Source organism: Cydia pomonella, chromosome 4 (assembly GCF_033807575.1).
Source record: "Cydia pomonella isolate Wapato2018A chromosome 4, ilCydPomo1, whole genome shotgun sequence".
In the NCBI taxonomy this organism is placed as follows: domain Eukaryota; kingdom Metazoa; phylum Arthropoda; class Insecta; order Lepidoptera; family Tortricidae; genus Cydia; species Cydia pomonella.
In genome coordinates, this window is record NC_084706.1 from 16,703,224 (window position 1) to 16,720,797 (window position 17,574).

The 17,574-nt window shown below is 40.2% G+C and overlaps 1 protein-coding gene across 2 annotated transcripts in view; it reads left to right on the plus strand.

Annotated features, from left to right (window-relative positions):
- The window catches only part of LOC133517174 (lysosomal acid glucosylceramidase-like), a 36,459-nt gene that overhangs the window by 5,987 nt on the left and 12,898 nt on the right, over positions 1-17,574 (plus strand). Inside the window, exons 2-6 of one of the 2 annotated variants that reach the window (XM_061850363.1) lie at positions 8,487-8,553; positions 12,706-12,842; positions 15,312-15,423; positions 16,021-16,162; positions 17,208-17,364. In XM_061850363.1, the coding sequence (XP_061706347.1) occupies positions 8,487-8,553; positions 12,706-12,842; positions 15,312-15,423; positions 16,021-16,162; positions 17,208-17,364 (615 nt within the window). Of the gene's footprint in view, positions 1-7,933; positions 8,554-12,705; positions 12,843-15,311; positions 15,424-16,020; positions 16,163-17,207; positions 17,365-17,574 lie in introns of those variants that run through there. The other variant, XM_061850364.1, reaches the window with a different exon arrangement.

The following is a 17,574-nucleotide window of genomic DNA, read 5'->3' on the forward strand; positions in this document are numbered from 1 at the left end:
TTTCGCGGTTGGGGGCCATTCTGGCAAATGCGTTCAGGGGACCCTTCATGGCAGATTTGATTTGGTCAGTCCATCGCATAGGTGGCCTTTTGCGCGGTCTTTTTCCGTTTGCTCTACCCTGCACCACTAGACGCTCTATGGAGTCGTTGTTCCTCCCCGAGACATGACCAAAAAACTGAGTATGCGGGTCTTTACGAGAGTCGAAAGGCGCTGCTTGATACGGAGTTCTATAAGGATGGAGACATTAGTCCGAAACTCGGTCCAGGATATCCCCAGCATTTTCCTCCAGCACCATATTTCTAGGGCGTCTATCGTCTTCTCCTCTGTCTTTGGGATAGTCCAGGTCTCCGCAGCGTATAAGAATATAGGAAAAACGAGGGCCCGTACAAGCCGAACCTTCGTGGTGTTTGTGACGTTTCGGTGATACGTAGCCTATACGTAAAAACTAGCCAAGACAAATCCTTTATAATTTCAGGATTTTCTACACAGCACAGAACATGGCACCCATATAGATCTCAATTCCGTTGTCGGCGAGTCAACAACGACACATATTCTTAATATTGAACTTAATTGGCTCTCATTTCCCATTTATGTTTTAAATTAATTATAGGCATAGACATACCATATCCTATTGTAAGTACAAAGTTTCAGAGCAATCTAGCAAGTCATTTTAAAATGAGAGCGTAACTACATTTGTATGGAGAACCGAATTTGCTGCGGACGCACAATGTAGCATAATCGGATTAGGACCAACCTCGAAATCTCTGTAACAGTCATGAAATTTATTATGTATATAAATTAAAGGCCCCATTTTCATGCCCAAACCATTTAACATTTGGGGACCTCGAGGAATCCGAACCATCTTGGAAAATGTGTACCATCAACACAACAGTCAACATTAAAACTTATTAAATTCTACACAAAAAAGTCCTCGATATCTTTGCAGAACAATACATCTTGTTATAGAGAATACTTGCTGAATCTAAGTTTAACGCTTATACACTTCCAGGGGACATTCTCTTAAAAGGAAACTCGGAGGAATATGAATTCTATTTTTAACTATACATTTGTACGTGGTCTACCCCAATATTAACATTTTACTCTACTGTGACTAAACCAGAAAGAAGGGTGGTAAGGGTTATGATGATTCAGTACACCCAGTAGCTAGGTATTAGGATACTGGACGGATTTTTTTAAATGACGTATCGTTAGATTCCTCTTGCCATTCACAACCTACTTTTACTTGTTCTATTAAAGAAAAATCAATACAGCCGCCTTGAGAGGACTCCGAATATTAAATCATATTTTTTCTTCTAGCGCCTAAACTATTGAGCGGAGTACAGTAAAACAGACATCAGTAGATCCACAGTTAGTATACAAGTGCTATGCAATACAAAGTTACTAAAATTAACGGAAGAAAAAGGTTTAGGGCTAAATAATACGTCATTTAAAAAATCCGTCCAGTATAGTATCCTAAGCTACAGGGTGTCCTGAATCCTCAGTACTTATACCCATAACCCTACTTTCTGGTTAAGTTGCAGTCAAGTAAAATATTGATATTGGGGTAGATTATGTACAAATGTATAGTTAAAAGTGGAATTTTTATTCTTCCAAGTTTCCTATTAAGAGAATATCCCATGAAAGGGTATAAGGGCTAAATCTGGGTTTAGCAAGTATTTTTTAAAGCAAGATCATTTTTTTTCGCAAAGATGTTTAAAACTATTTTATGTAGAATTTTATAAGCTTGAATGTTGCCTTACACGATTATTGAATAAAGAACGTAGATTTAGAGTAAAACGCGAATTTCTCCTGGATGGTCCACATTTTCCAAGATGGCTGCGGTTCCTCGAGGTCCCCAAATGTCAAATGGTGTGGGCATGAAAAAGGGGCCTTTAAGGGGCGTATATACATACCAAATTTCATGACTGTTCAGACATTTCGAGTTTGGTCCTAATCCGACTGTGCTAATGCCACTATGTACGTAAACTGTAACTGTACTGCGGACTCAACCTTCACGTTATAATTTTTTAAGTATTAACGTTGACATAGTAACGAAAATAATAAACACGTCAATTGAAGTAAACAATATTATTATATGCAAGAAAATTTTGAAAAATAGGTACATTAATGATTAATATGTAAAACACCATTAATTATTGAATTATAATTATGATTTTGTGTTAAAAAATATGAGACCAATTATACAGCCCGATTATACGGGCTACATATTAAAAATGATTATCATGGAAACAGTAAATATGCACAGGTGAACAAAGTTATAGTAAAATAGGTGCATAATTTCAGAGCTTGCCTGGCCCACCTGTACCACCTACCATGACCACGGCCGTCTCCTACTATTATTTTTTTCTAATACCTATGGCCTTACTAGCGAATAGTATTCCATGTTCTTGATCCAGAATTTAAACCCTTAACTACATATTTGTGGCACTTGGGGTTGAATTTGAAACTCTAGGGCACTAGCGTGGCTCTATGAGAGCGCCTTATATAGGCTTCTGGTGACCAGAGGATCAGCATTGTTAACCAGCGCGGAAATGCACCCAGCCTTCTGGGCACCCTACCGAGCGACCAGAATATAGGGCAAATATTTTATGTATACGTTTTTGACTTAAGTGTTTTTATCATGTTTTATATTTACAGATGTCGAACTACCAGCAAAGTTTCTGAAGAGGTGTAGTTTTTATATTTCCTGGTACCAAACTGATACAGGAAATTGGAACAATAGTAAATAATCTACACCGAAGACAATGAAATAGAGTCACATAATACTTTAATGTTTTATTTTATTAAAGAAATCGGTAAAAAAATGTGTTTACTGAAAAAGATAAATTTTATTTTATTTGTAGTTGAATAACAAAATATGTATTTAATCTCGTTTTAACATAGGAATTCTCTTTGTGTAGGTACATATAAATAATAGGTACTTAGGTCTTGGTAAGTAATATAGACAGTACAGTAGGTCTTATCTTAATAGTTTGAGATCTCATACATGCGTTCCGATATATCTGATGGCGACTGTACATACAATGGGGTCGCGTATACGAGTACAAAGAGCATTAAAATAGTTGTTGATAGACCAAGTGAGCGAGCTACTATGGTACCTATCTTTATATCAATTTTATGCATTATGTAATAGCGCAATACAGATTTTTTTTTTGACAAATGTATTATTTTTATAGTAATAAAGGTTATTCATGAACCATCTCGTAATTTAAAAAAAACGGACTTTATCTCTAAATCATATGCCTTATATTTACAGATGTGTTAGGTTACAACTTGGTTCGTGAATGTGGTTTAGATTTAGAAGCAACTTGAGACTGGGTGCGGAGTAAATTGCATCAATTTTTTTTACAATTTTGAGCGTTTATAGGAGAATATGTGGAGCGAGCATTATTCGACGTGTAGGTGTGGGTTCAACAAAAAGATCGCATGTCAATAGTTCTTTATTGTCGTTAAAATTCAATTAATAATCGCCTTTATCGACCATCAACTGTGTGGTCACTTTTTAATTGATTGACGTTGTCAGGTACAGTTTCACTACTCGCCGCCGCATTGCTCATAGCGCATTACTTATCCTATCGAATACAAGATGTCGCTGATTCCTGTAAACTTATGTTTAAAAAAAAAGACGCTTTACTCTATGCCATATATTGTAGGAAAGGAAGGGTATTCCCTGTCGTACGTCAAAAAATCCAAGATGGTGCCCAAGCCCATGGACAATAAAGTCTAGCAATAAAATCAACACTTGTCAAAATTTGACATTAGCAATCCACAGTCAGGTGACAATCAAATCAAACCGAACCACTTCGAGTTCAGAGCCATTTCAAACTATATAGTAGTAATAAACAAAGTTGATTTTTGTTTGATTATTTTTTCTATGAATGAGTTTTGATTGTTCCAAATGATAATATCCACAGTTGATAGAATCAACACTTGATACAATCAACATGCGATAGAATCAAGTGTTGATTTGATGTGGACGTGAAATTTGACAGTTGTGCATCTCGAATAAGGCCCCTGTACGAAAGTTTATGTATCCAATGAAGGTCTGACAAATATTTAGCTACGTCTGAACCTGATGGCTTCTTATAGTCTACCTTATGACTAGTAGCCCAGACCACCCATTTCTTCCACGCTATGTCGTAAGTTTTTCTGGTAGACGTACGCCAAGATTGTTCGAGCAATTTTAATTGATCAGAATTCCAGTCAGTTAAGTTCGCTGACCACCCCCACACTTCCACACTTCTAGGACCATGTCCTGAACTTTCGGTGGTGGCAATCCCGTCGTGATGTCGATAAGGAACCTTTCCAGGGACCGCAGAGTGAATGGAGCTGCTAGAGCGCGTGACCTGATGTCCGCTCTCCAATAAACGCGATCCCATCGTGGTACTACTAGCAGATACGTGCCCGTTGCTTGGTTGAGATGGGCTAGCACTTTCGGCACCAGGGGCTAGCACCAAACACCCAGGCCAGGTTGTAATTCCATACGTGTGAAAAAGCGTCGTGAAATAATGCCTTCGGATCGTTTTGGTCCAGTGAGGCGTAGTTTGTCACTACATGCGCCCTGTGAGACGCAAACAGATCGATCTGGGGAACACCCCATTTTGAAAATACTTTCTCTAAGGCCCCCGGAAGCAGATGCCACTCCGGGGCCTGACGAAGCCGTGACAGGTGATCTGCATGGCTGTTGTATTTTCCCGGAATGTGAACTAAATTCAGATGGATGCGATATTGCTCTAGGATGCAAAATATCTGAAATGTTAATTCCAGGAGTGGATTTGATTTTGTTCCGCCCTGATTGCGTAAGTAAGCTAGCACAGTTTTGTTGTCGCATTGGACAAGTACTGTAGAGTTGCTCAGGTACTGACAGTGACCTTCTAATACCCTTTGAACAGCAAGCATCTCTTTCTGATTGCAATGTAGCATTTGCTCCGATTTTGTCCAAAATCCAGTCAGAGCTAGATCGTCTAATTGGGCACCCCAGGCCAGGTCTGACGCATCTGTTGTTAAGAAGTGCGATGGTGGGGGCAGATGGATTGGCGAAGGCATACGACAATGATGCAACCACCACATCAAGTCCTCCTTTACCCTGTCGGGAATGGCATAAGTCCGGCTTGAAAATCGTGGCATAGAGTTGAGAAGGTTTAGTAGGGCTCGGTAGTTCAACCTCCCTTTTTGAACCGTAAAACTTGCGAAGTTTAGAAGTCCCACTAACCTCTCTAAATTTTTCCGGCTGGTTTTCGCAGCGGAAAGCATCAATTGAATTTTGCCTATCAAAATAGGGATCTTTTCCTCTGGAAGTCGTTTCTGGTTTCCCCAGGCATCCCACCAGACGCCTAAGTATACCAGTGCTTTTTGGGGAGTCAATTGAGATTTTTGATAATTGATCAACCACCCTAGTGTTTCTAATTTCTTTACGACCACCTTGACATGCCTGGCCAGTGTATTCTTGTCTTGGTGAGCAATAAGGAAATCGTCGAGGTATACTATTATCCTTATATTCATGTCCCTTAGAACCTGCGCTACCCAATTGGTGAAGGTCGCAAAAGTTTTCGGCGCAGTGCTGAGCCCGAACGGTAAGCAGGTCATCTGCATGAGCTCTTGGCCATAGATAAGGCGTAGAAATCGCCTGTGTGGTGGGCTTATCGGCAGATGGAAGTACGCCTGGGACAAGTCTACCTTGCATAACCAGTCTTCCGGCTGAATGAAATTTGGCACGCGGTGCACGTTTATCAATCCAAAATTTTCGGTTATTACATACCGGTTTAAAGCCTTCAAATTGAAAATAGGCCGGGGCGAGCCGTCGCTTTTGGGCACTATAAACATCGTTGATATGAAACTGGGAGACGGATCCACTACTTCTAGCACACCCTGTTCCTTCATTTGATTGATGATCTGCGTCATCTCGGCTGACTGCGGGCATTTGAGATTGTTGCCGCAACAGTTTGGATAAACCAGAGGTGGCTTCTGAAAGAAGGGTATGCGATACCCCTTTAACATCCGTAGCACGTGGTCCGGTGCGTTCATGTTCTCCCATATGTTGTAAAACTGTGCCAGCCGGCCTGCCCTGAACCTCATGTCAATATTTACCTTTCTTATTGTATCTGTACCCCGCGGGGGAAGCTCCTCGTTTTCGAGCGATTCTGGGCTGATGTTGGGGCCTTTGCTGGTATTGTCTCGACCGTCGTCCCCGAAAGGAACCACTGGACCCATTCTTAAATGCACTGTTACATCCTTGCGAAGGATAGTTATGATTGTAATTACCCCGCTGGGGAAGATATGGCTGCGCGGCAGCATTTTCTTGGCAAGCATGAGCATTACAAGTATTGCTTGCATGTGGATGATTGCAGTAGCCCTGCGAGGGCACTTTATGAGGCTCTGCTCCCTGCGAGGGAGCGCCTGTAGTGGCCTTAAACTCATCTGTTTGCGAAACAGTGGTCTTTTTGAGAGGCCAGAAACACTTACGAACTCCACCATGGTGCTCAATCTTAGCGGTAAATGCTTCGGTGTTGAAAAGCGACGAACTGGATGGCGGTATCTTGCGTATAGCCGCCTTAAGCAAAGGCTCCTTGATATGCTTCGTGATTCCATTTCGTCTCATGTTTATCACCTCGGCTCTGTGTCCACAAACGAGTTGTAACATGTCTTCAGATACTTTGAAAAGGTCGCCGCCCAAAAGGACGCTACTTACCTTATCACGGAAGCTTTCGTACGAAAACTCTCCACCTGACTTAGTATAATCAAGTATTTCTGCCACTGCAGCGTGCAGGGCTTCTTGTTGTTTTATCAAACAAAACGTAAGGGCGCCATACGCTTTGTCAGAATGCACCAAATGAGGATAAGTGTCATACTGTTGAACCTCTTCATTAACCTCCAAATCAGTATAACCTGGAGACCTACTATAGATTTTCTGAGTTTCGGAATAGCGAATGTCATTCCAGCCCTTACTATCGAAGCGTTGCACCTCGCATAAAAGTTTTATTTGCTGTTCTGTAGCTTCAATAATTGTTGGTTCCTTTAATTTGGTACCGAGGCCCAAAACAAAAGGTTTGGATGGGCCTGGCTGAGGTTCCGCTTCGGTATAAAGTTCTCGACTGACATTGTCCGAAACTACGGAATATGCATCACAATCATCGTGACGAGTGTAATAATTATCAGGATTAACAAGTGCTCGCAGCTCGTTTACTTGTTTAGTTAATGTATGGAGCCTGCGAGGGGACTTTTTACGGCCCCCCCTTTTTTTGCTGCGATAACGGCACTTGCGTTTCGAATCCGACCTTGAAGAGTCTGAAGAACTGGAGCAGTCACTATCACTACTGCTTGACACTCGATACACGCTTATGTTTTGTTTTCGAGACATCCGGTTTGTCCTCAGGTTTTCCTTCTACATCATCCATAATCTACAATAGGTACAAACAACAATAAGAATCGAACGGTAAAAACCGTTTAAATAATTATAATTTTTCCACAAATGTGAAGGGTAGATTCGAAACTCTTTGTGCAATGGAGTAGAAACAAAGTAATAGCTACTCGAAGATTACTTACGTGAATAAGTTGTCACAAATAGGTAACCTTTTACTAGATACTTGCAGGTAATGAGCACGTAACTATAAACTTTTAAAATTAGATATTATGCTTGTACTTGGAGCTATAATTTTAAATAACTAATTTAACCAAAGTCGTACTTTTTGTTAGCACGACCTATCGCGGCGGGAAACGAGACGCCAATGACGAGCCATTCTGGGATTTCATTTAAGTAAAACTCATCCCCACTGCCAGGTGGTGGTCCACTAATGGTGGGGGAAAAGAGCGAAATATAGCCATACGTTGAAAAGAGATAGCAATACAATGGCGGGAAACGACGTGCCTCTCTCAATTAATAAGCTTCGAATAACGGTCAAGTCAAATTAATGTTGAATTAAGTACCTACTAAACGGCATTGATACAAGTTATACTGAAATTAAGATTAAGGCTAGGTACGTCTGTTCATAACGGGGTTTTGTCATCAAATGTCTTAGCCAAGTAAATAATGAATTGGCAAACCTTATGTCATATTACAAATTTCAAATATGGGACGTCTATCAAAACACATTACTCACACAAGCAAAATGGGCTTTAGCTAAGTTTAATCTTTACAGTACGTATGGCGCTACTTTACCGCACTAGTGCGATAATTAGCACATTACGTAAATGTCGGAAATTTAAAGGGCAATATGTACTGTAAAATGTTGTACGATACACGCGCGAATAGTTAATTCGAAATTCGTGTCGATTTAATCTCTATTAACATCGTTCGGGTTCCTCGTGAAACACCGCAAAATATTTTTGCGGGAGTAAAAAACATTTTGTATTTCCCTGTACCACACTAATCTTCTATAGGTCGTGTGTTCTTCACCAGTGAGCCAGCCTACTGTCATCTCATAACAAAACCCATCAAAAATAAACCATAGCAATTACATTTGTCACAGATGGGCGGGACACGCTTGGGTCTTGCAACACTCCTATTAAGTGCAGTTATAGCTCTAGGAAACACTGGTAAGTACATTTCTTCTTCCTCGCTTGTCCCGGCATTTTTGCCACGGCTCATGGGAACCTGGCGTCCGCTTGGCAACTAAAACACTAGGCGGTAACTAGTGGGAATAACGACTCGTGTTTTAATTTATCCCCACTCGTTACAAATTTCCTATATTTCGCACTTGTATTGTAATGTGCTATTACATTACAGTACATATGCTGCTACTTTCCCGCATCAAAGAGGTACATTTTTGTGCCTATGTCGAATGTTGTATGAGGGCCATATGTACTGTACCTCATGTAAAACGTTGTACGATACAAAACACCGGTAAGTACACAACAGATATATAAAAGACTCATTAGGGTCTTATTAACGGTCCATTAGACCCTCAAAATGCTTTCCACGAAGAAATGGTTGAGTGCGACTAATCAGCGAGTGGACAACAAAAGTGTAAATAAGCTTAAAACATTATTGACCTCTTTATTCAGCCTGTAGAACCAGACGCTATTTGTAAGCTAAGCCTTAATTTAGTCCATCTATTGCTACTTTCCCAAACAGTGGCTTTAGTAAGGGGATTTTTCCCAGTTACACTTCATCTTCACCACTAATGTAGATGGTTGGCAGTCCACATCTGTAGAATGAACTGTCGCCTGCGGTATTTCCGGACCAATACGACCTTCAAGAAAAGGGCGTATTCAGTGCCGGATTAACCATTAAGCAAAATAAGCACTTGCTTAGGGCACCACATCTAGGGGGGCACCAAAATCGTTGGCAAAAAAACGGGTAGTTTGTACATGAACCTTTGTGTGTCGGGCACGTAAGCGCGTCTCCAACGCAAGCCTTTGCCCCTACGAGGAGGCCCATTCCATCAGGCTTGCAATATCGTCGTTGCGCTGTCCGAAGCTGATATGTGCTCGATTTTTGATTGACAAATAGTTACCTAGCAACAATACATATAAGGTATTAATTCATTTAATTAAAATCGCGCCCTAATCAGATTTGGAAAGCGCAACGACGATACTGATTTTTTCCTCATACTTTACCCATTGGTTCGTGGTTGATTTTTGATTTCCAGTATTCTGCAAATCTGTCAGCCTTTGGGCCAAAGGGCCTTACACCCAACGTAGAACTCAGTTTCAGAAAGCTACTTGTTTTCAACCCTACGTGGAGTTTGTTCTTCAGCCTTCTCGGAGTGTCGGATTTAATAGTAGATCTACACTTTTGTCTAAATTTATAATTATGTCGTGTCCGAATTTCGCTCTCTTGCAACTCGGCCTTCGGCTTCGCACCGAAGTCTTAACAGATTTTCGAGGATCGGAATTTGTCACTCATGCTGCCCGAGCTCTTGCACACCAGATTGGTTTGCGACGTATTGCACACGGCCAAGCTGCAGAGCCGCGATCGTGCGAACTAATTGTCAAAGTATTATTATAAAAAAACTGATGACGGAATCAAAGGCTAAAGTGCAGGTTCGGGGCCTCACGAAGGTCGAAAACCAAAAGCATACGGTTTTATTTGAACCAAAGGTTTCCTTTACCATAATTAATCTTTGTTTTCCTAAGATGTAATTAAAAAGTGATGCCACCCAGATTTTTGATTCAGGTTTATTTCAGCTTCGGCGAAGTCGGTCAGTCGGAGGTCAATAACTGTTTAAGTTTAGGTTCTAAGTTACGTTTGGTATCATTTTCGACAAAATCTAAAATGTAGATCATACCAAATTTCATTCAAATAGGTGCAGCGGTTATAGATTCCCCACATAAACTTCCACCCTCCTTTACACATCCTTAGCGATGATTTTTTAGATTAAAACTATCCTGTCCTTTCTTTGGACTAAACTAATTATCTCTATACCAAATTTCAACTAAATTGGTTCAGCGGTTGAAGCGTGAAGAGTAATATTAAAAAAAATTAAAAGTTTACATGTTTCCACTTCGGAATGGTGTCAATGTTATACCATACTCGTAAATGAGTTCGGCATTCCCGATTTATACGAAAACGATACCAAACATAGCCTACTAGCTTAACTGATGTATCTACATAAAGTTGAGAGCCCCCCCCCCCCCCCCCCCTCCTCTAAAAATGTACACTACAAAACTTGGTGGCTCCACTTCTTAACTAAATCTCAACCCTTGGGTCCTAACTCCTAGGGGCCAATCCTGCCAAAGGAAATCTTCGGTTCGAAACGCCTATTTCATCGGCTGCAACTAACTCTAATCAAGTGCCCTTTTGAGCGAGGCCAAATGCGGAGCAGCAGAAGTACCATGATCACATTGGTTCGATTTCGTTAGGCCTTATGCATACTCGGCTTTTTACTTTATGCAAAAGTTAGCCTTAAGGCTCACATAAATTTGGCCATGAGTCCAAATCCAGGCTTTCGTCTCTCGCGGCTGAGCATTATGCCTTGTGTACAATTCGCCATTGGTTTTTTTTATAGCGCGCCGCCATCAGACTCTCCGGGCGTCTAACCTTGTGAGGACCTCAGCCTTCGGCCTCATTCACACAATTTGTCAATTCCAAGTTCTGCTTTCTTGCAGCGTGGCCTTTGGCCTCATACGTAAAAGCGCCGATCGGACCGCGCTTTAAGCCTTATGAAGAGCTCAGCTTTCGACTTAGTTTTTTAAGACACTTGGCCATAGATTCTTGCCAAAGCTCAGCCCTGCTTAAGCTCAACCTTAGGCCTCACATGAATGCGCTTCTCAGAAAAGCTCTCTTTTCAACCCTGTGTGGAGCTCGACCTTAGTCCTCGCTTACACTGGATATTTTTTCAGTCACAAAACCCAGCTCTCTCGCAACTCCGCCTTTAGGTCTTGCTCGGAAGCGCCAAGTGGGCCCTCCGGATCTTCAACCTTATGAGCATGGCCGTTGGATTCGTTTTTTGAGTATTGCCACCATTGGTTCAATTCCAAGCACTGCTATCCTGCAGTACGGCCTTCGGCCTCGCACGATTGCCCGCCACGGTAGAAACAACTGACGGTCAACCGCGAACCACGTTCGACGTGTTGTCTCCCTGTCGCACATACGAATGTACAATTGCCTCTGGGCCTCAGTCCTTATGTAACTTTCGGGTTACTTTTGGTCATGTTACTTCTAGGGTTTATTTGTGAAGTGAACGAAAGCAGGTTTTAATCATATAGTTAGCCGGAAAGGCAAGTACACAATCATAGATATAGGTAATTTCAGTCATTTAGTTCACGCATGCTTTGATAAGGGGACATTAGGATGGCGACTGCACCAGCATTACTATTGCAACGTTACTGCTGCAGCACTGTCAATTTCCTTGATAAAATAAGTAATGGATTGAAAATACAAATTGCAGCAGTAATGCGACCATGAACGTCACTTAGTTTACCAAATAAAATCAATGTTGTCAATGTAATCTGGATGAGCCTAGGCAGAGGGGGCACCAAGATCTAGAATGCTTAGGGCATCAAAATTTCTTAATCCGGCACTGGGCGTATTTCCATCTTCAAGGCTGGCAACGCACATACAACCCCTCGGGTATTGTGGGTACTACCTCACCACCACCAGGCCATTCGTCTGCTCTCTCCTTTATCATATAAAAAAGTTAACGCATTCACTGCCAGCGCGCGCTACGCGCTACGAGCGTAGCCAATTACTCTTACTATAATAATTCGCTTTGAAGCGAAAAGCGCCTACGAACAGCCCACCTATTTAACGGGTCGCTGGAAGTGTATTGAAGACGAAACTGGAAGACCCGCGCGAAATCGCCTCTTCATACAAATGGGGACTACCATTTTCCTCTTTGGATATTAAGATTATTAAAAATATTTTGACACAATTTGTTGTAAATCAACCACAGCTATGATTTTTTACCATTTTTAATTATTATAGGAGTTAAAAGCATTTAAAATTTTGTATGAAATCTGTTTTTCGCTACTAATTTTTATAATAGTAATAAAAATAGCAGCCGTAGGGGCATAGCTATGGTTAATATACATCACATTATGTAAAAATATTTTCCATAATATCAATATCCAGAGAGGAAAATGAGGACAACGTTTGTATGGAGAATCGGCCGTCCTCTTTCCTCTTAATAGTGAAGAAAACTTAGTGTTTTCTTATCCAAGCGCTTCTGTGATATTATATATAGTGGACTCGAAGCCTTTTTACTCAATTACTCGACTTACTAAATTTTTGCTAATTTTGTACAGAGGACCTGCCATGTCGCGCCCGAGACGTTGGCATTGCCGGCCGCTCTATAGTCTGCGTATGCGACGCTACATACTGTGACACCATAACGAGAGAGGAACCAGCACCTGGCACATTTGTCGCCTACACGTCGAGCGATGTAAGAAATATTCAGTTAAGCATTTTACACGGCAATTTTTTTTTGCGATACGGTCACGCGTTTCGCAATCTCTACATCTACGTAAAACTAAACAGGTATCCGCAATGTGAAGCATAGCAAGCATTATACAGGGTGTTTATTTAGTTTTGCAGGTGAATAATTTACAGGATGAATATGTATAGGTCATACTGAGCAACTTTTAGTATGGAACCAAACCCGAAATATGTACTCTCCCATAGAAAATGTCAAGGTAAGGCAGCCAAAATGTATGAAACAGCCAATTTTTTTTCACGAGTTCGGGGTTGGTCCCATAGTTGCTCAGTATGACCTATATATTCACCCCGTAAATTATTGCAGGTGACTAAATAAACACCCTGTACCGCATAATGCTTGCAATAATTTATACGATTTGCCGTCACTACATACAGTTGTGTGCAATAATAGCAAGTACATAAGAAAATATAAATTAGGGGAAAACTATAAATTTAGATAAATGATATTGGATCCTTTTTAGGGTTCCGTAGTCAACTAGGAACCCTTATAGTTTCGCCATGTCCGTCTGTCTGTCTGTCTGTATGTCTGTCTGTCCGAGGCTTTGCTCCGTGGTCGTTAGTGCTAGAAAGCTGAAATTTGGCATGGATATATAAATCAATAAAGCCGACAAAGTCGTACAATAAAATCTAAAAATTTAATTTTTTTTAGGGTACCTCCCCTACACGTAAAGTGGGGGTGAATTTTTTTTTTTTGCTTCAACCCTACAGTGTGGGATATCGTTGGAAAGGTCTTTCAAAACTAATAGGGGTCTTCAACAAACATTTCTTGATAAAGTGAATATATTCGGAGATAATTGCTCCGAAAGAAAAAAAAAATGTGTCCCCCCCTCTAACTTTTGAACCATAGGTCCAAAAAATATGAAAAAAATCATAGAAGTAGAGCTTAAGAAAGACATTAAATGAAAACTATAGCGGATATGATCAGTTTAGCTGTTTTTGAGTTATTGCAAAAAGTTTCCCCTTCATAGTAAAAAGACGTACACCCACAGTTCATCCCTTGGTTAACAATCTACCATACTTTAAGCTCCAGTTTAGCTTATTGTGACGGATGAGTAACTACGGAACCCTACTCTGAGCATGGCCCGACATGCTCTTGGCCGGTTTTTTTTATAATTCTTCTGCATTACTACACTACATATTTTGACTAAGGTGTAGAATTTGTGGAGTTAGGACTTGTAGAGTTAGAAGCTTGTTTGTTAGATCTGATAACTGTTTGACAGTGCGAGCCTTATGGTTTCGTCTTGGCAACATTTTACGTGAAAATGTTTTTAATTGGGATTTTATTTTACAAGCCATTTGCGCGCACACAGTTCATAATATCTGCATAGAGATATAGAATCTGTGCGGAATGAGAAGAGTCGTAGAATGTATGGGGCCCAATATATTCCACGACTATTCTCATTCCAAACAGACTCTAAAATCTAAACATGTTACCGTAAAACCCCGTTTTTAGTGAAGACGCGTTTTCCCTAGTTACAAGACTTATAACTAGTTTTCCATAAAACCTCGATGAAAACTAGTTTTAACTGAGACTTTTTAGTTAAAACTAGCTTTCGCAAAGTGCCTTCGTCGCAAAGCTTTTTTTCTAAGTTAACATTATAATAAAGTCGGTTAGTAATGAAGCAATTACATTTTCACAGGTAAGAAATTTGTTGTAACAAAACAGCTTGTTGCATCTTAATGCAATCATCTTAATCATCTCAATCATCTTAAGCATCTTAATGTTGGCCATTATTTACGGATTTTGAAGGCATCATAGAAGTTTTATGATATGTGTGTAGATAAAAAAAATGTTGGCTCTTCCATAGAAATCATCGACATCTGATCAGCCAAAATGTGTGAAACTATAGGTCTATGAGTAGATCACTTTAGCGAGTAAGTATAATATTATCGAACCCTGCATTTAAAGCCCCATAGTGAAAGTCGCATTGTATAAGGAAGGTTGGGTAACCAAATTCATAAATGATTTAAATAATATATGTTTTTAAGTACTACCTACTGTGAAGGTTGGAAACTTTCACAGTCTTTTGGTAGGTAACTGGCAACGATTATGTATTTGAATTCAGAAATATCACCCTGCTAAAGCAAAAAGTATCTGCAGGCGATTCATTCGGGGGGGTGGCAACCATTACGGGTAGTGAAATTGTAATCTAGCTAAACGTATAAAAAAATAAAAATATAGATAGAATAAGAAATCTACCTCGAGCGTTTACATTCCCCACCGCAAATAGACCGTATCCCATTACATGGTGGAGGTATAATACTAACCAATAATTGATTTCAAATCTTTTTGACCCGATGGCCATATTTAAACTCCATAGAATTCCTACGGGTCAAAACTTGATGGGTTCAGGGCTAGTTCTCCTCCTCTATTAGTTAGTGAGCCACATGATCAAAAACCTAACAATTCTTTCAGGCTGGACAACGGTTTGAAAAAAGCTTCGGCGTGATTGAGACAGTCTCGAATAGTGAAGAAAATGTACCCGACGTAGAAAGTCCGGAACAACTAGAGGATGAGGATGAGGAAGGTTGTCACTTTTTATCATGTAATAAATGTCAAGTCAAAGTTAAGGCATGGGATACGTAAAGAGTATTTATAAATGATGAAATAAAATCTTCCTTCTCGTAAAGTGAGGAAGGTTTTTTTTTCCTTTAAACTGCACGTAGTGTGGCATAAGATGTGCAAACCTTTTTGTGATCTAGAGCGGCGTTTGCGAAATAATGATCTTTTAACACTTTCGCTGAGGCAATTAGTCACATCACATATCTTAGGTAGATATTTGCATTGCATATTGCAGCAGTCGCAAAGAACGTGTTAAGTGTCTTAGAGTCAAGATTTCCCCTATTGGCAATGTTGACTGTTTAACGATGGAGACCGAAGGTTGCTACAGAAACACTGTAATAATAAAACAACGCAGCTTATTGTGTCTGGACTCCTTGAACCATCTACATGAATTTTTTCCACCTTTACCAATAATTTGTTACTACTACTACCAGCACCGATTGATTTTTCTTGGCTGTAAATCTTACTACCTATTGGGAAATTTTCATTCCCAAATGATAAAAGAAGATATTAATCGAAAAATATTACATCACTTATGCATTTTAACGTTTACTTTTTGCAGAAGACAGTTTAAGACGAGTTGTATTTAGACTGTACACGATTGTTCGATATCAGTATATAGAAGGATTTGGAGGGTCCATCACTGACGCTGCAGCTATCAACTGGCGAAAACTATCAGATGCAGCTCAAATTAACTTTATTAAGTAAGTTAAATAAGCAAGAAGATCTGTACCCCTAGTGTAAATAAAATCGATTTCGAAACGTGACGTACGCGTTTGCGTTTAGTCTCATTTTGTATGTGATTTAGAAAGAGTGCGCCAAGCGGGACGTTTTGGAAACTCAAAATCCTATACAAAATGAGATTAAATTTACACTAGGGGTACTGTATTATTGCAAAAGTAACATATAACTAACTGGCGACCCTTTTACTCTAAATTGCAAAGATTTTGTAAATAATGTGTAAAGTCAGATATAATATAGCATGTTGAATTAACTTTAAAATTGGCTCCAACGTTTCAGTGCAAGTTTACTTTACACTGGCACAGTCTGGGCTATCAAAATCGTTGCCAACTTAGCTTGGTCTGACTCTATCAACTAGTTTATCGAATTTACCGCATCGACTTTTACACTCGTCTTAAATACTAGGGGCTGTCGCTTGTTCGACGCAGAGCGTCAGGATTTTAACCCTGTACCGCGGTTATACCCATTCCTGAGTACCCAATGTGCCAATCATTTACGCTCCGTAGCGAACGAAACGCAACTGTCACTGTCGCACTAATATGGAAGAGTGATAGAGAGATGACTACGCTACGCTACGAAGCGTTAACGATGGGCACGTTGGCGAAGCACCCTGCCTGCTTCCCTCTCTTTACGAGTATAAACGTCTCAAAGGGAGCGTGTTTTGTTTTTTTTTAATCAAGAAGATTTTCCGGATGAAGAGGAGATGGATGGAGGGAGGATGGGGTTCTTCAAGAAGCAGGTTTTTAGGGTTCTCAAAGGTTGGCAACGCATAAGTGGCTCCTCCGATGTTGCTTATGTCCATGGGCGGCGATGACTGCTTCCCATCAGGCGGCTCGTCTGCTCGTTTGCAGCCTATTACATTAAAAAAAAAAAAAAAAAAAAAAAAAAAAAAAAAAAAAAAAAAAAAAAAAAAAAAAAAAAAAAAAAAAAAACAAGAGCTTAAAAATGTTACCTTCAACAGCCAAATAAAGTTAAGAGAAATATATAAAGCCTTATAAATTTTTTCAGCTCATATTTTTCAAGTACCGGTTTAGAATACAATTTGATACGAGTGCCTATAGGAGGTGCAGATTTCTCGACACACCCCTACACGTACAACGAAGAACCTTGGTACGACCATGAGTTATCAAATTTTACTTTGACATCCGAAGACTACTTTTACAAGGTAATTTAGGTACCTACTTCACTGACACTTTTACATTTTATTTAATATAAATTTAGAGTAAGGGGTGAGAGCGGGCTTTTTAAAGGTTCGGCAACGCGTATGTTGACGAGTTGCTTACCAACAGGTGGGCTGTATGCTTGTTTGCCACCGACGTGGTAATTTTTTCATAGCAGCCACCGCAGCCTATATAGGAAACTTGCAACTCTTGTG